The sequence below is a fragment of the Ovis canadensis genome, chromosome 2 (assembly GCF_042477335.2).
Source record: "Ovis canadensis isolate MfBH-ARS-UI-01 breed Bighorn chromosome 2, ARS-UI_OviCan_v2, whole genome shotgun sequence".
Lineage (NCBI taxonomy): Eukaryota > Metazoa > Chordata > Mammalia > Artiodactyla > Bovidae > Ovis > Ovis canadensis.
In genome coordinates this window covers 140,982,760-141,005,041 of record NC_091246.1, presented here as the reverse complement: position 1 = coordinate 141,005,041, position 22,282 = coordinate 140,982,760, and the positions used below count along the sequence as shown (strand labels likewise).

Sequence of the window (22,282 nt, the reverse complement as noted above, 5' to 3'; positions counted from 1 at the left end):
ATTCCAATTTATGCTTTGAAGCAAGTCCTAAAATATAATTACTCAAAACAGCTAAACTTTCAGTCAAGGATGTCAAACTTGAAAACTGCTCTGAACACTCAGGGTACAACAGCTTCTTGCCCTCAGTCCTTCAGATGTTGCAGAGACAAGAAAGACCATCTCTCTACATGGAATACGTCTAGTCCAGAAAACACACAGGGCACATCATTGGATGCCAGTGTCACTGATACCCCAAGAGAGGGAAAATGGAAGACAAGGAGGAGGAAAAAAGGAAAGGAGATGAAAGATAGTTGTAGAAAAAAGGGAAAGAACAAGAGAGAAAACTGGAGAAGGAAATGGCAACCCACTCCAGTATCCTTGCCTGGACAGAGGAGCCTGGCAGGCTACAGCCTATGGGGTCACGAGAGTTGGATACGACTTAGCGACTAAACCATCAAGAGAGGAAACAGATGAAACAAGAGATGCATCTGATATCCTGCAGTTGCTCAAGGGCACTACCACCACAGGCTGAGTGCGTCCCTATGTGATATTCTCAGAATCATAAAAGTGGTGAAGGTAAAAAGCCCACACAGCTTATGCAAGGATATTTAATCATGTTACCTCCAGGTTTAAAAGATATCAGTGTCTTCCCACCTTCTTTAAAGTCAAGGATAAAGTGTTTGATAACCACTTAACATAAATAGCAAGGCAAAACTGTCTCTCCCAACAAGCTGTTTTAGGAAGGTAAATCTGAGGAAAAATATTTAACACTTACACTGATAAATATTTAATACTTAAGTTGATAAAATAATTAATAATTATAATGGGCCAGATAAGTGTGGGGAGTAGGACTGGGGACAAGACTGCCATTATTCAATTTTAGACACAAAACAGGAGTAATTATTAGTATTTAATAGTACTCAGATAGGTAGGTTTTATGGGGACTACAATCTGCGATGTGGACAACAAGGATTAATACGGAGATTAAAAACAGAAATGAAAAGAGAATCCAGGGAGAGACTATCCTGGAAATTTCTTTTGTGTAAGTTCCTAAAATTTCTTCTACTGTCTTCATAACTACCATAATATATATGTCATAACCAATATAACATTACCAACGTAATGTCACAGTAGAAGAAAAGTCTACACTTGGGATAGGCAGTAAAAGGCACCTTTGGAATTTTCACTATAGCTCAAAATGCCAACAGCTGAAATAGAGAAATGCAAGATGTCATTGCCTGATCAAATAATACATTAATAATAGCCTCCTAATGATTAAGATACTACTTCCAACAATAACTACCATTTATTTAAAGCTTTAGATTTACAAAGTTATTCTACAAGTCTCATTTGCTCTAAAGCTGACATACATGAATATTTATGACGGATTAAAATAAAAAGTAGTGAAATATATTCTCACCTACAAAATGCTCAGAATCTGCTAACAGAAAACCATACTAACCTTTCTGTATGTTTAAGATATTTTATAATAAAAAAGATGTGAACTGTGTAAATAAATAGTAACAATGTTTGGGTCTGGGCATCGTAGGAAGGGGGCACATCGTGATTGTGGTTTTCATAGCTTATGTTTTTATATGGTTGCATTTACGCCAATAAATCCTCATCTGGGGAAAAATAGTAACAATAAAATTGGATAACAGAATACATTCAATGTAAGGAAACAGAACGAGACACTGATTAACTCTAGGGGACAGAGAAGAAGGCTGATATAATAGAATACTTTATAGCCAAGTTTTGGTTTTTAGTTCTTTATTTTTTAAATGACATAACTATACTCACATTATGACAAAATGTGGTCCACTGGAGAAGGGAATGGCAAATCGCTTCAGCATTCTTGCCTTGAGAACCCCATGAACTATACTCACATGTAGCCAGTATTATTCCTGTCTTGTATATCCTTCCAAGGACGTTCACATGGACACACACGTAATATACATAACATAATATAAACAAACACATACACATGCATTTTTGGTCCCTCTTTTCATGAATGGTAACATACACAGATGGTGATGCCATGAAATTAAAAGACGCTTACTCCTTGGAAGGAAAGTTATCACCAACCTAGACAGCATATTAAAAAGGAGACATTACTTTGTCAACAAAGGTCCATCTAGTCAGGACTATGGTTTTTGCAATAGTCATGTATGGATGTGAGAGTTGGACTATAAAGAAAGCTAAGCACCGAAGAATTGATGCTTTTGAACTGTGGTGTTGGAGAAGACTCTTAAGAATCCCTTGGACTGCAAGGAGATCCAACCAATCTATCCTAAAGGAGATCAGTCCTGGGTGTTCATTGGAGGGACTGATGTTGAAGCTGAAACTCCAATACTTTGGCCACCTGATGCGCAGAGTTGACTGATTTGGAAAGACCCTGATGCTGGGAAAGATTGAGGGCAGGAGGAGAAGGGGACAATGGAGGATGAGATGGTTGGATGGCATCACCGACTCAACTGACATGAGTTTGGGTAAACTCAGAGAGTTGGTGACGGACAGGGAGGCCTGGTGTGCTGCGGTTCATGGGGTCACAAAGAGTCGGACACAGCTGAGCGACTGAATTGAACTGAACATATACAGCGTGCATATATGTATGTATGCACATATAATACAGCATACATAAACAGAGAAAATGTATCAAATAAAACTCTACACCATGGAGATCACTCCCAGATCAGTAAACAAAATGCTTTATTTTCCAGGAGGGTAGGGTGGTGAAGAGTATCATTTCTTTGTGGAGCTACACCATCATTTATTTAACTAATCTCCTGCTGTACTGGTGGATATTAAGAAATTTCCAACCTTCTGTTATTACAAAGGCAGCTGCAATAAGTAACCCTGTTACACAAGTAGCTTCAATGTGTTAAACAGGATTTTGAAGCGCATTAAAATTTTGCCAAGGGAAAAATAGGGTAAGATATCACTGGCAGAGGGAACAACTCAGATAAAGATCCAAAGATGAAAACAGAAATTGAGTAGTTTGATTTTACTAGAGCATAAAGTCTAAGGCTGGAGACTTTCCAGCTAGGCTAGTGGTTAAGACTCTGTGTTTCCACTGCAGGGGGCATGGGTGCGATCCTTGGAGAAGGAACTAAGATCCAGCATGCTGTGGGGCCAAAATTTAAAAAATGACTAAAATTTAAAATCTAAGATGGGAGAATAGCAGTAAGGGATGATGAAGGAAAAATAAACTGGAGCCTGGCTATCTGGACTTAATTCTGGAGTATTTTAATAAGGAGCTGAAGAAATCAAAGTTGTGCTTTAAAATGACTACTCTATGGAAGCAACCCAAATACTCATCAAATGATGAATGGATAAATAAAATGTGCCATATCTATACCATGGAATTATTCAGCAATAAAAAGGAATGTAATACTGATATATTATACAACATGAACTCTGAAAACATTGTGCTAAGTGAAAGAAGCCAGTGACAAAAAAAACCCATATGGCATGATTCAGTTTATATGAAATGTCCAGAATAGGCCAATTCACAGAAATAGAAAGCAGATTAATTGTTGGCTAAGGCTGGGCAGAGGGGAGGATTAAGGACAAATAGGGAGTGACTGTTAGTTTATATGGGTTTCGGGAGGGTGGTGAAAATATTTTAGAACTGTTTTGGTGATGACAAAATTCATAAATATACTAAAAAATATTGAATTTTACACTTTATATGAGTGATTGTATGGTATGCGAATTATACTTCAGTAAAACTGCTAAATAAAAAAATTATTATTCTGATCAGTTGAGAATGGATTTGAGAGGGGTCAAGACTGGCAGCAAAAAATCAGTTAGGAAATATAACAATCTAGGTGAAAGATGATCAGAGTCTAAGCTAAGATGCACACAGTAGTGACAAGGAGGAGAGATGGATTCAAGAGATACTTAAGAAGTAACAGCAATAGAATTTATTAGCCAACCAGATAAAGCTGAGTGGAAAAACCTGAATCTTATTTCTGGCCTGGGTGACTGGATGAGGGTTGTGTTACTATCTGCATTTCCTACTGATATGAGAATAGGAGGTATAAATACAAGAGCAGATTTAGAATAAAAGATAAGTTCCATTTCAAATATGTTGAGTTTGAAATGCCTGTAGGATATCAAGATGAAATTGTCTACTATATAGTTGTGTTCAGGTGCCTTCAGTTAGGGCCTAAGATCTGGCAGTGTAGAGCTGAGAGTCAGGAGTGAAAAAAGGGGTCGTTAAAATTTTGAAATTGGCTGTGACTGTTCAGGAAAGCATATAGAATAAGCAGTATGAAACTCTGGTCGCCACCTGTATTTTAGGAATAGTCTAAGGATAACTGTGTAAGGGCCAATTAACATTTTATTGTACACTCCCTCTATGTAGTAGGCAGAGATTAAGGTTGTGTTTAAAAGTCTTTATCTACACCATCTTATTTAGTCCTCATAACAATTTCAAGTCACGGCAACTGATATGGATCATTCCTAATTTACAGATTAGGAGACTCAAGATGAGGGATATTAAATATTTTATGCAAGGTCTCAAGGCTAAAAGTGACTGTGCTGGAATAACAGAATATAGGTCAGGTTTCAATGCTCAGACTCACCCTACTTCAGTATTCTGCTTTCCACTGCTGTAATATTCAGCATACTTTTTTTGTACTGGATCTAATAGACCTGTAAGTGGTCATTTAAAAAGCCACAGCTCAGAGGTCACCAGACGCTACAAGATAAGGTGGGATAAAAAGAGGAAGCAAGGTGTGACTTTCCTTTCCTTTTCAGATCTATCTAGTCTTTTGTATGGGATAGCAGAGCTCAGAAGCCGTGATCTCTGAGATTCGAAAAGACAACATTAGGATCTGCTGAGGGTACCAGCCTTCATATCTCGACTCTTTACATTCTGGCTGACAGAGCCGAAAGAACAGACGGAGCAGCCTTTTCCCTGGCTGATGTAAAATAAACCTCGAGGGCCAGCAGCGAGGGACAAGAACGCCAGGGCTTTAGGCATGGAGAAAAGGCGGCTGTCCCAGGGATCCCATACACGCCACCACTCTGACCTCCAGGAGGTCCTAGGAACCCAGGCGCCAAAGGCCTGCTCATCGTACTCACTTTTTTGATGTTGGATTTGGAAGCAGGATGAAAGTCCTTCTTGCACATGAAATTGGCGAAGGATTTCCCCATTTTGGAGGCTGAGCTGGGGTATGCAACACCTAGGTCTGAGAGCAACGTAAACAAACTCCGCCGCCTAACCGGAACTGCGCCTCCAGTAGCAGCGGGAACTTCCGGGGTCAAAGGGGTCGACTTCCGGCAACTAGCTCTTCTGCCGCCCTTTCTCACTTCTTTCCCCTTTCACTTGGGTAGCTCGGAGGCCAGGTGAGGGGCGTGCAGGGAGGGAGGGGCGAGCGAGCCTAGTAGTTGTAGGAAGTAGGAAGCCCGGAACTGCGGAGTTGGGCGGGGGTGGGGGAGCGAGGGGTTACAGAGAGGCTCCTAGGAGCGGCGTCTGGGAGGGGCGCTGGCCAAAGCTGCGCATTCCGCAGCCGTCTTCGGTGCTAAGTGTGTGCTGGGCGGCGGCCCTTTTGCAAGAGGTTCTTGAAGTCCGAGCAGTTTATTTTGTGAACGTTGTTTCGAGTTACAGAAACTTGCCTGCACCGATTTTTCTCGTCGGTAGTAATTCTTGCCCTAACTGTAGGAAGTTTGTGAGGATCAAACGATGAAAGCTCTTGGTGAAATAAAGCATGTCAACTCCGCAAGAGCGAAGACTCTAGTTTGTTGCCAACTGTACGGCGCGTGGTGCAGAAAGATGTCTGTAAACATTTGTTAAATGATGACTATATTCTAGAGGTTAGTAAAGCCTCTCAAGACTGCCGCTCCTAAATGGGTTAGATGTCTTCCTAATCAGGTGGCCTGTTTTCTTAGCCTATTACCCCGGTTAGGTCAGATCACCTAGTGCACCTTGATGGCTCCTGAGATTCCAGGCTATTGAGGGTACGTGGCTGCTTCTGCTGCTGTGGGTGATCCTTCAACCAAGTCCTTTCCCAGGATGAGGTGGCGTTTGATGTCAGGAGTAAGCTTTTTGTGAGAAATATACTCTTCTGACAAATAATAACAGTAACAGCGTTTATATAAGTGTCTGATATGCTCTATGCATTGTGCAAAACGTTTTACACATTGTCTTATTAAATTCTCATAACAGCCCTTTGAGAGATTTACAGATGAGGCGGGAGGCTTAGGTAGAGATTAAATAGCCTGCCAAAGTTAGGCAGTGGTAGAACTAACTTTGGAACGCATAGAAGGCGATTTAGGACATGAGTTGAAAATCACACGAAGGACTTCCCTGTCCATTGGTTAAGAATCCGCCTGCCAATGTAGGGGACGCTGCTTCTGTCCCTAGTCCAGGAAGATTCCCCCATACTGCGCCGCATCTGAGCCTGCAGTGCACAACTACTCAAGCCCAGGCTCCTGGAACCTGTGCTCTGCAAGCAAGAGTAGCCCTGGCTCCCCACAGCTAGAGAAAGCCTGCACACAGCAAGGAAGACCCAGTGTGGCCAAAAATAATAAATTAAAAAAATTTTTTTAGAGAAAGGAAAATCACACAGAAAGGAACAGAAGCATTGATGACCTTTCTCCAGCACTGAAAAAAGAGAAAAACCCTTAGGCATTTCAGGCTGAATTTGTTTCTTTCTTACTTGAGTTATTTTGTTTTCTTTTCAATGAAATATTGACTACATTTAAATCTGTTCGTGTAAAGCCATTCTAAGGTTTGGGTAGTATAACAGGAAAGAAGGAAACAAAACAATTTGCCATTCTAGAAGCAAATTTTGTTGCTGTTGATATTTAGTTGCTAGGTTTCTGACTCTTTGCACTCCATGGTCTGTAGCCCACCAGGCTGCTCTGTCCCTGGGATTTCCCAGACAAGAATACTGGAGTGGGTTGCCATTTCCTTCTCTAGGGGATCTTCCTGACCCAGGGATCAAACCTGTGTCTCCTGCTTGGCAGGCATCTCCTGTTTGGCAAGTGGATTCTTTACCACTGAGCCAATAGGCTCTACTAAAATTGAGGATTTAAGATTTTTCCAAATTACAAATGAAGATATGATCTTGATATTATATAATCAGGATGTGCAAGTTGAATGTGAACATAACAGTTCAACAATGGGAAATAATTTGGAATTTTATTGGCATGTTTTTGCTTTTGTCTAATTTAGTGAATCTGTTTCAAAATTAAAATGTTTTAATGAACACCACCCTTATGGCAGAAAGTGAAGAACTAAAGAGCCTCTTGATGAAAGTTAAAGAGGAAAGTGAAAAAGTTGGCTTAAAGCTCAACATTCAGAAAACTAAGATCATGGCATCTGGTCCCATCATTTCATGGCAAATAGATGGGGAAACAGTGGTTGACTTTATTTTTGGGGGCTCTAAAATCACTGCAGATGGTGATTGCAGCCATGAAATTAAAAGACACTTACTCCTTGGAAGGAAAGTTATCACCAACCTGCTGCTGCTGCTGCTGCTGCTGCTAAGTCGCTTCAGTCTTGTCTGACTCTGTGCGACCCCATAGACGGCAGCCCACCAGGCTCCCCCATCCCTGGGATTTTCCAGGCAAGAATACCAACCTAGACAGCATATTAAAAAGCAGAGACATTACTTTGCCAACAAAGGTTTGTCTTGTCAAGGCAATGGTTTTTCCAGTAGTCATGTATGGATATGAGGGTTGGACTATAAAGAAAGCTGAGCACAGAAGAATTGATGCTTTTGAACTGTGGTGTTGGAGAAGACTCTTGAGAGTCCCTTGCACTGCAAGAAGATCAAACCAGTCAATCCTAAAGGAGATCAGTCCTGGGTGTTCATTGGAAGGACTAATGTTGAAGCTGAAACTCCAATACTTTGGCCACCTGATGAGAAGAGCTGACTCACTGGAAAAGACCCTGATGCTGGGAAAGATTGAAGGCGAGAGGAGAAGGGGACAACAGAGGATGAGATGGTTGGATGGCATCACCGACTCGATGGAGATGAGTTTGAGTAAACTCAAACTCAAAGTTGGTGATGGACGGGGAGGCCTGGAATGCTGTGGTCCATAGGGTCATGAAGAGTCGGACACAACTGAGCAACTGAACTCAACTGAACTGAACTGAATGAACATCCTTTGTTAGATATGTACACAAATACAGTCTTTATAGTATAGGTGCCGGTGTTTCCAAATACGGAAATAATGAAAGGAGATTCAGGGAAGACTTGAGAAAGAGCTTGGAGGGTAAATCTGAGCAGTAGACTAGAAGAAGGTACTTGTTATTCCTGTTTTCTTACTTATTCTTGTAGTACTAGATTCATGCCTGTTGTTTTCTTACTGATTTCTGTAGTACAGTATATGAAATTTAACACTTTAGGGAACATTCTTTGTGAGATATGACAGTAATATCCCCTAGTCATCAAGTAAACTCTGTTTTGCATGTACTAAATAAAAATATTTTTCTCTTTTTATTTTCAAACTTCCATATGATTTTTAGTTAAAAAAAAAATGGAACCTTGTTCCTGTGACACTTTTGTGGCATTACCTCCAGCAACAATTGATAACAGGATTATATTTGGAAAAAATTCAGATAGACCCTGCGATGAAGTACAGGAAGTAGTTTATTTTCCTGCTGCAGTTCATGACAACTTGAAGGAACAACTTAAGGTAGGTGAAATGCATGTTTTGTTAACAATATTTTTCTTTTAAAATGTCAAAAACAGTGTTTAAAAATCACTAGCTATCTGGCAGAGGCTATAGACGTTAAAAAATTAAAGAATTTAAATTTCATAAATAATTTGAATCAGAACCAGAATTCTGGTCTTTTATTTTAGCAATTTGGAGAACGCTGAAATAATTATTAGTTCTTTGAGCAAATATTTGAATGCTTACCATATGCAAGTATGTTGAATAGGAGAAAGAGAGTTAAAGCTTGCTGTCAAGACTGGTTCTGTCTTGCTTTTAACAGTTCCCTGCCTTAACAACAGGCTTCCCAGGTGGCTGGGTGGTAAAGAATCCGCCTGCCAAATAGGAAATAGGGGCTGAATTTCCTGGGACAGGAAGATCCCTTGGAGAGGGAAATGGTAACCCACTCTAGTATCTTGCCTGGAAAGTCCCATGGACAGAGGAGACTGATGGGCTATAGTCTATGGGGTCCCAAAAGAGTCAGACAGGACTTAGAAACTAAACAACAACCACTCTTAACAAGAGGTGTGAGATCTCATATTAAGATGTGCGAATGTGGACTTCCTTGGTGGTCCAGTTATTAAGAATCCGCCTGCCAATGCAGGGAACATGGATTCAATCCCTGGGCCCAGGAAGATTCCACCTGCTGCGGGTCAGCTGCACCCTTGTGCCATAGCTATTAAACACCACAGCAAGAGAAGCCACCTCAATGAGAAGCCTGCACAGCACAGCTAGAGTAGCTCCTGCTGGCCACAACTCAAGAAAGCGTGCGTGCATCAACAAAGACCCGGCTCAGCCAAAAATAATAAAATATCTGAAAGCTTCAAGAATGCTGTGGTAAACACCATCTTTGAGCTCATGGAATTAAGATCCTTGGAGTGGCTATGGAGGAAGATCCTAAATTGCAAAGATTTGTTGTTGCCAGCTTTCAACTTAAAGTCAATTAGTTATTAATGTCAACCAATCATAAAAATGCCAGCATGTTGCATCTGGCTAAATGAGGGGAGAAAAGATTTTATTTGCCTTGTTTACCCACCCTGCCCTGTAATGCCTATAATCATGAAGATGGAATAAATTGTAACATTTAGTTTCTATCATAAAAAAAAAAAAGACTAGTTTTGTCTTTCAGGAGCTTAGAGTCTAGTAGAGGAATAGGATGTTTATGTAACTAACCACCTTGTAAAGAAGGATGAAGTTTCAACACCAAATTTAAGAGCAGCAGATTGTGACAGCAGTGGGGAAGAAGCAATTAATTCAGACTAGGAATCAAAGAAGGCTTCACCGAAGTTGGGGTTTCAGCTGGAATTTGATGGGCAAAAAGGATTCTGATTGGTGTAGAATAGGAACAGTCGTTCCAGGCTCTGGAAATAACAATTTTATCATCAGAAGAGGTTTTTTGATCCAGTGATAACTGTCAATACTATGCACTAGTCATTTGATAGTATACACATCAATTAAAGGATCCTTTAAAATTTTTTTATTTAAAAAATCCATTTAGCATGGAATTTAAAGGAAAAATTTCACACTATGCTTTTATTGGTAAATTATTTATTTTTAGATTCCACTTTTACTGATATTCTAGTACCAAGATATATTAAATATTAGATGTTTTATGTATCAATTGTTCCTCCACATCCTTGGGGTATTGGTTCCAGGACTCCCTAGGATATCAAAATCATCTGATGCTCAAGTCCCTTATTATAAAATGATATATACATGTATATAACCTATACACATCCTCTCACAAACTTTACATTATCTCTGCTGCTGCTGCTAAGTCGCTTCAGTCGTGTCCGACTCTGTGCGACCCCACAGACGGCAGCCCACCAGGCTCCCCCGTCCCTGGGATTCTCCAGGCAAGAACACTAGAGTGGGTTGCCATTTCCTTCTCCAGTAGGTAGTACAATATATGTGGCATGTAAATAGTTGTAAATACAATATAAATGCTATGTAAATAGTTTCTAGCAAATTTATTTTGCTTTTTGGAATTTTTTTTGCTGAATATTTTTGATCAGTGTTTAGTTGACTGTGTGGATGTGAGATCTGTGTATATGGAGGGCTAATTGTACTAGGCCAGTGTTTTCTTTTGATGAGACTATTTACTTATCGTGGATCCATTTCTGTTTTATCTCTTCATGTTTGTCTCACCTATCCTGTAAGTTCTTGTTCTTCTCACAGTTGTGGATGTACCTGATGGGTGAGTCCCACGTGTGACATGGGCTTCTATGGCAGTCACTTGTATTTAAGGGCTGCCATATGGAATGTGTATCATTAATCAACAAACCCTGGATGTTGAGTTTGAGGTCTCTTTCTTTACATTTCAACTCACATACATCTTCCTTTACAATATGTTTCAAGATTTCACAACTAGAAACTCTCTTTCTCCTGAGCTTCTATTAGCGCCTCATCTTCACTTTTCTTCATAGTCCTTATAGTTTGTATTTCCTTGTGTCTTAGTAATGTACAGGTCTTAGTTTCTTGAAAGCAAGATCTATATCTGATTCATCATTATAACTAATATATCTCTTAGCAGACCGGAGATGCTTAGCACATATCTGAATGAATAAATGCTCTTAGGGACAATTCTGAATATTTTTTGAGGGTAATGCCTTATAATTGAAATTTTCAATTTAGTTGTAATCTCTTTCATAATATTCAGGTCTTTGATCTATTTTAAGATTCTAGACTTTGATAACTTTTCTTTTTCAGTTTTATTGTTGTCACTATGACTTTCTTTACAGTGTACTTACATAGAAATTGATCAAGTTCCTGAAACATATGCTGTTGTCCTTAGTCGCCCAGCTTGGTTATGGGGAGCAGAAATGGGAGCCAATGAGCATGGAGTTTGCATTGGGAATGAAGCTGTATGGGGAAGAGAAAAAGTTTGTGATGAAGAGGCACTACTGGGCATGGACCTTGTCAGGTGATATTTTTGTTACATTTTTGCACTATAGAACTTGTCTAAGTTTAAAATTTTGGTGTAACTTTTAACATGTTTTAGCTTCCTTTTTTTTTTTCATTGTTTGGACTTTGATACTTTATAGTTTGTATTAAAAATGCTTCAGAATCAGTTCAAATGTCATTAATTAGGAGAAGGGAGGGAGGGAGTGAGTGAGAAGTCGCTCAGTCGTGTCCGACTCTTTGCAACCCCATGGACACCAGGCTCCTCCATCCATGGGATTTTTCTAGGCAAGAGTACTGCAGTGGGTTGCCATTTCCTTCTCCAGGGAACTTCCCGACTCAGGGATTGAACCCAGGTCTCCCACGTTGTAGACAGATGCTTTACCGTCTGAGCCACCAAGGAAGTCAGGAGAATTGAAAATTATGATTCATTGGAAGTACTTAACATACTTTATTAGACCATAACTAATTCTCACAGTTACCTTATGGGGTATCATAGTTATCCTGATTTTACAGATGAGAAATCTGGAGGTTTAGAGATAAATCAACTTGCAAATAAATTACCAAGTTGGAATTTGAACACTGATCTTTGTTTTCATCATCCCAAACTAACTTCAGAAGGAATAAGTTAGAAGTTGGATTTCACTGGATCTATTAACTTGAAGAGGTTTTTCTTTGAACATAAACACAAAATCTCATGTGCATGAAATTATTTAAGAAAAAAAATGGAAATTTCTTTTAATCTGAGAACTTTAATATTTTTATTTTAGACTTGGCCTTGAAAGAGGTGATACAGCTGAAAAAGCCCTCAATGTCATTGTTGATTTATTAGAAAAATATGGCCAGGGTGGAAATTGTTCAGAGGGCAGGATGGTATTTAGCTATCACAACAGTTTCCTGATAGTGGATAGAAATGAAGCCTGGATTCTGGAAACTGCAGGAAAGTACTGGGCAGCAGAAAAAGTAGAAGGTATGGACAGCTTTTCATGATTTAATTTGTTTTACAGTTAATAAAATACCTCCTAATGGCAGACATTTCATTTAGTTGTTTTTCAAGATTTATACTCCAGTGCAATGAAGGGGAAAACTGCAGGGGAAATGAAAAAATGTGAAAGAACATACAGTTAAGTGAAAATGAAAGTGAAAGTGAAGTTGCTCAGCCGTGTCGACTCTTTGCGACCCCATGGACTGTAGCCTATCAGGCTCCTCCGTCTATGGGATTTTCCAGGCAAGACAGTAAAAGAACTCTATAAAGAGCTTTCTTGAAAAAGAGGAAAAGGTGCTATCATCTCTTTTTCATAAATATGATACTAATTTCATATAACCTGTGTACATTTTCTGTGAAGTAACTCTTGTATGCTTTATAGTAGTTTTTTACCTTTGAATGCGATAAAACCATTACTTTATTATTTTTTCATCTTTTAAACTTTGGACTGAACTCCAAAATTTCATCATGTGTGGATATGGAGGTGAGGACTAGGGAGTGTTACTGGGGACTGGTGACTGTGAGTTAGTGGTTAGAAAGAATATGTTAGTAGTAACAGTAGTAAAGTGAAACATTTAATGTCATTGAGTAAATAAAACAGTTGATTGTTTTAGAATGCTTTTCTTTCCTTTTTTCTTGATTTCTTTGTGATCATATATACATATTTTCCAGTGAGGAAATCCAGACATATGAAATTATGTACTCAGGGCAGTGAATGATAGAATTTATTGTTTTAAAATTTTATTTATTTATTGTTTTAGCCTTAGAATTTAAATATTTCCATCCTGACTCTTTGTTCAGTATTCCTTCACTTGAGTGCTTGGCATGCCTTGTGCTAAGGCATGTTCACATACCTTTTGTGTACTTACCTCTGGATCTCATAGTTTTACAGAAACACATGTGAAAATATTAAGTGGTACATGAATAATACATACATATATATGCCATGAATATTTAAAGAAAGGAAAAGTCATTGTGAACTGGAGAAGTTTAGAAAATCTTCATGAAGGTAGCTTTGAGCTTTGAAGGATTTGGATGCTATTTTTCACAACAGGTCATTGACAGTTGTTTTGATGGACATTTTATTTTATATATTGCATGCATGTTTATTAATACATAAAACTGAATTGAGACTGTTTTTCTTATTATGATAATTGACCAGATCATACCATTAATTACTTTTTATTTTGTCAAGTATGCTACACGCAAGAGAAAAATGAGTAAGTGTTTTCTGTTGAAAAAGTTAGCCCCACCAAGCCATCCAAAATGAACACCTTCATTGAGTCTGATTATTCAGTTGCAGATTAACTTTGCCAACTTGTTTCTCTTCCTAATAGTGAATGAGCCCAAGAACTAAATAGCTTAACTGTAGGGAATTATTTTACTAGACAGAAAATTCTTCTTCTCCGACTTTGATTCTATCATGACTTAGGTCTATTATTATAGTGAGACCATCCCAAATATGACTTCATTAGAGTAATTTAACTGATTTCTCCTTGGCCAACTGTCATTCTAAACTGTGTTAAAATGTTCTTAATTTTTATTTATCATATCTATTTCATTTATTATGATTTGTTTAGAATAGGCTTTTATTGTTTCTTCTGTTTTGTATTTTAATTGAAAATTTTGTTATGATATTTTTAGAAGCCTTCTATTTCTGTTCTAAACTTACGGCTATTTTTTAAACAGTAATTCATATAAAAGATGAATATCTAAAATATATAAATAACTGTCAAAATTCAACAGTAAAAAGACAATCCAACTAGAAAAATGAACAAGAAGACCTGAAGAGACATTTTGCTGAAAGGGATATACAGATATCACAAAAGCACAGGAAATGATGTTTAAGATCATTACCCATTAGGGAAATGCAAACTAAAATCACAAGGAGATATTATTATACCTCTATCAGAATGGCTGAGAAATTTTCAAATTTATTTATTTTAATTGGAAGATATTTGCTTTACAATATTGTGTTGTTTTCTGCCAAACATCAACATGAATCAGCCATAGGCATACATGGGTCTGGAACCTCCCTCTTGAACCTTCCTCCCACCTGCCACTCTATCCCACCCCTCTAGGTTGTCACAGAGCAGCGGTTTGAGCTCCCAGCATCATACAGCAAATTCCCACTGGCTATCTATTTTACTGGAATGGCTAAAAATTTTTAAATGACTCTACCAAATGCTAGTGAGAATGTGGAGAATGGGTCACTGCTACATTGCTAGTAAGAATGTACACTCAGGAAAACAGTTTGGCAGTTAAAAAAAAGGATCTTAATATGTAACTATTATACAGTGTAACACTTACAATCTTGTGCACTTATCCCTGAGAAATAAAACTTAAATGCACTCGAAAACCTGTACATGAATTTGCATGGCAGCTTTTCCCATGATGGGCAGAAACAGGAAGGAACCAAGCAGTCCTTTAACTTGTGAATATTTAAATGAACTGTAGTATGCCTATACCATGGAATACTACTCAGCAATAAAAAGGAATGAACTGTTGATACATATAATAACCTGGAATAATCTTTAGGGAGTTAAACTGAGGGGGAAAAAACCTAAAGATTATATATTATATGATTCCATTTATATGGTTTTTCTTGAAATGACAGTTATAGAAATGAGTATCAGATGGTTGCCTGGGGTTAATGAAAGGGTGGGTGTAGGAGATGGGTGGGGGTGGCTATGAAAGGGCAACATGAGTGATCATTGTGATATCATCTTGACAGTGTGAATATTAATACTTTGGTTGTGATGTCATACAAGGTGTTACCATTTGGGGAGACAGTATAAAGGTGCATAGTTTGTTCTTTAATTCTTCTAATTGCATGTGAATCCATAGTTACCTCAAAATAAAAACTTTAATTTAGAAAAGTTATTTATGCATTTGAGTGTGTAATAAATAGACATGCATGGTACAACATTTCGAAGCCTGTATTTACATTGAAATAGTGATTAAGGATCATAATGTACAGAGATAGATACATTACATTAAATGTGACTTTTCTTCTCCCTTCCTCTCTTCTTTCAAAATAGAGGGAGTTCGCAATATTTCTAATCAGCTTTCTATAACAACCAAAATTGATCGGGAACACCCAGACATGAGAAACTATGCCAAGCAGAGAGGTTGGTGGGATGGGAGAAAGGAATTCGATTTTGCTGCAACATACTCTTATCTTGACACAGCCAAGATGATGATTTCACCAGGCAGATACTGTGAAGGCTACAAACTTCTGAATAAGCATAAAGGTAATTTATCTTCTCCAACACCACAGTTCAAAAGCATAAATTCTTCAGCATTGTTTTACTTGTAAAAATAAATATATTCATGTGATTCAAAATTCAGAGTTACCCAAGTGAAGTGTCTCCCTTCTAAGGGTTATTCACTAGTTGTGTCCAACTCTTTGTGACTCCATGGACTTTAGCCCACCAGGATTCTCTGTCCGTGGAATTCTTCAGGTAAGAACACTAGAGTGGGTTGCCATTTCCTACTCCAGTTGCCCTTCTAACAGGCCCCTATTAAGTTATTTTTCCTATAGGCAGTTCCTTGTGTATTCTTTCAGAGATGTTGTATGCTTAATGAAATTATATACAGGTATTCTTGATTCTCTGTTTTACAAAATGGTTGCATTCCACACATACTTGTCTGCACATAACTTTTCACCAGTTAGTGGTAAGGTAGATCATTCTATTTTAATATGTACTAAACTTTTTCATTTTTCAACAGGCACATGGTATTCTATTATTTTTGTATATTTGTATTTCCATATGGCTGTATTTTATCATTATAAAGATTGAGTGTATGAATTCTACTTTAGTTAACAAATTCCCAGTTACTTAGGTTGTTTTTAGTTTTTCACTACTGAAAATTATACAGCATGCTTACAGCTTATTTACTTTCATATCCATGACCATTTTCCTAGAATAATTTCCTCAGAGTAGAATGTGGGGTCAAAGCACGTGCATGTGTTGTGCCACTTTTATGTTGTGTGAAAGTGAAGTCTCTCAGTTGTATCTGACTCTGCGGCCCCGGGACTGTAGCCTGCCAGGCTTCTCTGTCCAAGGGATTCTCCAGGCAAGAATACTGGAGTGGGTTGCCATTTCCTTCCCCAGAGGATCTTCCCAACCCAGGGACTGAACCTGAGTCTCTTGCATTGCAGGCATACTCTTTACTGTCTGAGTCACAAGGGCTCTTTGTCTTGTCTATTTGCCTCCAAATAATTCCAGAAAAATTCTTTATCTGCCACGCAAAAGTTCCTTATCTGCCACCCAATAATTATGAAGATTATTTAGAAGATTACTGGGTGGCAGATAAATGCTAAGAGGCTCTTTTCACTAATAAAAATATGTGACTGATGTGTACTCTTTCACTTGAAAGATAAAGTGGTTCTAGAAATCAGTCAGAAAGCAACTTCTGAGAGATAAGATCAGTCAGTGATTAATACTTGCTTCTCAGGTATTCATTAAACAAATTAATTATATGTATAGCAGAAAAGCGCGGCTTCCCAGGTGGCTCAGTGGTAAAAGACTCTGCCTGCCAGTGCAGGAGATGAAGGAGATCCACGTTCGCTCCCTGGGTCAGAAAGATCCCTTGGAGGAGGAGATGGCAACCCACTCCAGTATTCTTGCCTAGAGAATCCCCTGGACAGGGGAACCTACTGACTGTAGTCCCTAGGGTCGGAAAGAGTCGGACACAATGCAGTGACTAAGCACACAAATATGCACACATACAGCAGAAAAAAGTTTGTGACAGAATGTTTTTAGAATGCCTTAATGTCATTATTTTCCAAGTATTTAATACCTTACTTTTAATTTCCAGAACGTCTTATCATTTGAAAACTTTTCCTCTAAGTTTCTTAATGTTAGTTTGTCATTTTATAAGTAGGTTATGTGAAGTGTCTTTTTTTCCATGTGGATAGATATGTAGAAAACACTAAATAAAATATGTTACTCTAAGGATTTTGATTTTACAGTGACTATTATTGTAAAAGTAGAGATGGAGTAATGGTTGCAACAGTATCTACTCCTATTTATTTAAAAAGTATATCAAAGGCTAGACACTGTGCTAAGTGATTATATTATTTTCTTTACGCAAACATGGTAAGTAGGTATTATCTTCATTTTACAAATGAGGAAACCGTTTGTGCCCTTCACTTATCTCCCGTATGAAACTTAAATTAAAAAAAAAAAGACTCTTATTTGTCCTTACATTTTTCTCAGCACCTAGTTCAGTGTCTGCACTAGTGTATATGTATGCTTAGTAAGTTTTTTTGTTGTTGTTAACAAAGGCTTGTAAATTGAATTGAACTATCTAACTTGCAGATAGTTTAACAATGATCATTATTGTGTCCTTTTTATATGGCAATAAACCTAAAGGGTTAGGACATAAAATTAGCAGATATTCTGAAAAAATGAAGAATATCAACATATAACTAAGCCAGAGAGAAAAATGTCAAGAATTGTAAGGTTTAGGGTGATTGGATAAAAGGAATAAAAAATAGGTAGAAAAAATTATAAATCAATTATCTACTGCAGTATAATAATTTATTATATTTAACTACAAAATGACTGAATTATAGATTTGAAATGCATACATGATTATAGTAATAGATGCATCTGACATGAAACTTCTTTTTCCTCCAAGTACGAAGTACAGTTCATCCAGCTTTCTGTGCTTTGCCAAAGGAATAAATGTCTTTCCAGTACTTTTATAGAAAATTGTCTACTAGAATATTATAGCTATTTTTTCCTATGATTTTTCTAGATGGAAGAGCCTATTTCTCTTCTTTCCAGTTCTTCCTACCTGATAGCTATTAACTGTGCTGCACGTATGTCCAAATTTTATCTATATTCACTCATGTATTTTAAATGACTAGTTTAAATTGCAATGAGATTGTACCCTGTGTTTTGCATTCATTTTAGTGAACCCTACCACTGCAGTCTCAGTACTTATTCAATGCTTGCTAGTGGATTACTTATAGCTGTCCTACTCAAGTGATCATGTAAATCCTTCTTTCATTTTGAGAATTGTAGGTTTTGAATGCAAAAAACATTTTCATAATACCTGTCTTATCTCAGTGTTATGGTTCTGACACTGTTTTCATCAAAACTTCCTACTTATAGGAATTTATGTTTGAGTCATTCTAAAATCTCACTGGGTGCAGAAGCTATGTGTCTGATAGGAGTGGATGGCTTTTGCTTTATTGTCTAGTTTTATTATTAAGGATTGTTTTCAGATATATAATTTTTTTGTTTCTCCCTGCATTTTCCTAAATTTACAGAAAGGTATTGCTCCTGTAACAAATTATCTACACATTATTTTTCTTGAATTTGAAGTCGTAGCTATGTTAATGGAGAAAGTGAAAATTTGCTATTAACATAAAGCAGTTGGTAGTTTGAGTGGTTAACTGAGGATGGAACGCTAGATTGTTTTATATGGAAATCAATTTTATTTTAATTTGAAATGTCGCAGAATTACAATTTGGGTACAGACTTGATATAAACTTTTCTCTTTTAATTATTCCCATATATCAGGGGAATGAGGGGAATTCTTGCTTTTCATGCTTTATTTGTCCTTGTAAGTAATTTCATTTGTTTATTCCTTTGCTGTCATTGTAGTAGGACTTGGAAACAGAAGAAACAAATACCTGTGGTCAACCAACTGTGTTAAGTGAAAGTTATTTTTTTCTTTAGGACTAATTTTAATGCGGTAATTAAACATTTACATATAAGTGTCTGAAAATATTTTATGTGATGGCAGGTACTCTGTGTTTTGTGTTTTTTAAAAATATACTTGTTACAATATGGATCTACCATATTCTTTACTGTTATTAAAAAATTGATACTACTTGAAGGTGAAAAGAGACATATTTAATAAATGAAAGGCATAAAATTTGAGTTGGTTAAAAGCACAAAGCTAAACATCTGCTTCTGGTTAACAAGGGGTAGCTAGTACTGGACTACCCTCTTCCCAAGAATAACTATAAAAGCTGGAAGAATAAAACCAGTTTGAAGGCATGGTGAATACCCAAAACAGTTAGGACATGAGGGGCCTAGATCCAGGAGACTGGAAAAAGACCATCTGTACTCTGAGAAGAGTCTGACTTTCTATGTCACAATTTCTCCTTATAGCAGCTGCTGACTTCTATGCAGTGTGTATGTAGGATGAGGCACTGTAGGATGAGTAGTTGCTAAGACTTTACAAAGTTAAGTAGAGATTTTGGTAGTCTTACAAGTCTTAGGGACAAAATTGGATTTGATGAACAACCAAGAAGAAGGGGCCTGAGAAATACCCTAGGCTTTCATCTAAAACCCCAGAAAGGCTGTACCTTAGGAATAAGAATGGACAGAGAATAGACTAGTCTAAGCTGGATCAATAGTTAATCTATGTATATTCCATCTGTTTGCCAGAAGAAAATTAAATCTTCTATGAAGGAAAATATCATGCAGAACCTGTACAAATTTTCATCTATAGTATCCAACATTTAATTAAAAATTTATCAGACATGGCAAGAAATGCACCAAATGACTGAAAATCAAGAGAAAGACAGTAGAAACTGACCCACTGGTTATTTGCAATTAGTTTGATTGGATACAGACTTTTAAATTAACATGTTTTATATGTTTAAAAAAACTAGATGAGAAGATGGAGAATTTCATCAGAGAATTGAAATCTAGAAAAGAGAACCAAATGGAAATAAAAGAACTGTTGTTGTTGTTTAGTCACTAAGTCGTGTCTGACTGTGACCCCATGGACTGCAGCATGCTGGGTTTCCCTGTTTTCCACTATCTCCTGGAGTTTGCTCAGAATCATGTCCACTGAGTTGGTGATGCTATCTAACCATCTCATCCTCTGCCTCCCCCTTCTCCTTTTGCCTTCAGTCTTTCCCAGCATCAGGATCTTTTCCAGTGAGTTGGCTCTTTGCATCAGGTGACCAGAATATTGGAGCTTCAGGTTCAGCATCAGTCCTTTCAGTGAATATTCAGGGTAGATTTCCTCTAGGATTGACTGGTTTCATCTCCTTGCTGTCCAAGGGACTGTCAAGTGTCTTCTCCAGCACCAAATTCAAAGGCATCAGTTCTTCAGCACTCAGCCTTCTTTATGGTTCAACTCTCACATCCATATATGACTACTGCAAAAACCAGAGCTTTGACTAGACGAACCTTTGTTGGCAAGCTGATGTCTTGGCTTTTTAATATGCTGTCTAGGTTTGTCGTAGCTTTCCTTGCAAGGAGTGTCTTAATTTCATGGCTGCGGTCACCATCTGCAGTGATTTTGGAGCCCAAGAAAATAAAATCTGTCACTGCTTCCATTTTTTTCCCCTTCAACTTGCCATGAAGTGATGGGACTGGATGTCTTGATCTTAGTTTTTAGAACTGTAAATTTATAATAACTGAGAATTCAGTATAATAACCTATTAGACATAGCAGAAGAAAAAAATTAGTGAATTGGAATATCAGTAGAAAATTTCTGCTTGAAACAGAGATAAGGCTTTGGAAAATACAGGCAAGAGTGTGAAAGCCATATAGGACTCATTGAAAAGGTCTAACATGTATGTAGTTGGAGTCCCAATAGGAAAGGTGAGAGAGAATATGGATAGGCAAAAAGCAAGATTTGAAGAGATACTGGCCAAGAATTTTCCCCAATTAAGAAAGTCGGCAAGTCACAGTTTAATGAAGCTCTACAAATCCCAAGGATAAATAAAAGGACACCACACCTGAAACTATTGTAATAAGACTGTTGAAGAGGGAAATAAACAGAAAATCCTAAAACCAGTCAGAGAGAAAATATATATTACCTTCAAAGCATCAGATATGACTGGCAGAAAACCTTTGCCTTCAACAGAAGGGAAAGAATCTAGAAGACTGTAAAATGACACCTTTAAGGTGATAGAGAAAAATAATTACTACCAATTTAGAATTCCATATCCAGTGAAAATATACTCCAGAAATGAAGTTGGACTAAACTTTGAGAGAATTCTTCACTAACCAACTGGCTGGAATCAAGATTGCCAGGAGAAATATCAACAACCTCAGATATGCAGATCATAGCGTTCTAGGGGCAGAAAGCAAAGAGAAACTAAAGAGTTTCTTGATGAACGTGAAAGAGAAGAGTGAAAAAGCTGACTTAAAACTCAACATTCAAAAAACTAAGATCATGGCATCCAGTTTCATCACTTCATGGCAAATAGATGGGGAAGAGTGGAAACAGTGACGGATTTTATTTTCTTGAGCTCCTAAATCATTGCAGATGGAGACCGTAACCATGAAATGAAAAGACATTTGCTCTTTGGAAGAAAAGCTATGACAAACCTAGACAGTGTGTTAAAAAGCAAGGACGTCACTTTGCTGACAAAGGTCCATATAGTCAGAGCTATGGTTTTTTTCAGTAATCACGTTAGAGTTGGACCATAAAGAAGGCTGAGTGCTGAAGAACTGATGTCTTCTAATTATGATGCTGGTGAAGACTCTTGAGAGTCCCCTAGACAGAAAGGAGATCAAACCAGTTAATCCTAAAGGAAATCAGTCCTGAATATTCTTTGGAAGAACTGATGCTGAGGCTGAAGCTCCAGTGTTTTGGCCATCTGATGTGAAGAGCTGACTCATTGGAAAAGACCCTGATGCTGGGAAAGATTGAGGGCAGGAAGAGAAGGGGACTACAGAGCATGAGATGATTATATGGCATCACCAACTCAATGGACGTGAGTCTGAGCAAACTCCAGGAGATAGTGAAGGACAG

At 37.7% G+C, this 22,282-nt stretch overlaps 2 protein-coding genes across 8 annotated transcripts in view; one reads left to right on the top strand and one right to left on the bottom strand.

Annotated features, from left to right (window-relative positions):
• The window catches only part of CIR1 (corepressor interacting with RBPJ, CIR1), a 37,030-nt gene extending 31,796 nt beyond the window's left edge, over positions 1–5,234 (bottom strand). The window contains 1 exon segment of the mRNA XM_069577175.1: positions 5,071–5,234. Within this exon segment, the coding sequence (XP_069433276.1) occupies positions 5,071–5,142 (72 nt within the window). The 5' untranslated portion in view covers positions 5,143–5,234.
• Position 5,235: 1 nt separating this feature from the next.
• SCRN3 (secernin 3) overlaps positions 5,236–22,282 on the top strand; it is a 33,498-nt gene continuing 16,451 nt past the window's right edge. Inside the window, exons 1-6 of one of the 7 annotated variants that reach the window (XM_069577177.1) lie at positions 5,236–5,334; positions 5,651–5,802; positions 8,465–8,634; positions 11,394–11,575; positions 12,324–12,523; positions 15,580–15,792. In XM_069577177.1, coding sequence (XP_069433278.1) covers positions 8,476–8,634; positions 11,394–11,575; positions 12,324–12,523; positions 15,580–15,792 — 754 coding nt within the window. In that variant the 5' untranslated portion in view covers positions 5,236–5,334; positions 5,651–5,802; positions 8,465–8,475. Of the gene's footprint in view, positions 5,335–5,650; positions 5,947–8,464; positions 8,635–11,393; positions 11,576–12,323; positions 12,524–15,579; positions 15,793–22,282 lie in introns of all 7 variants that reach the window. The other 6 variants (XM_069577178.1, XM_069577180.1, XM_069577179.1 and 3 more) reach the window with 6 other exon arrangements.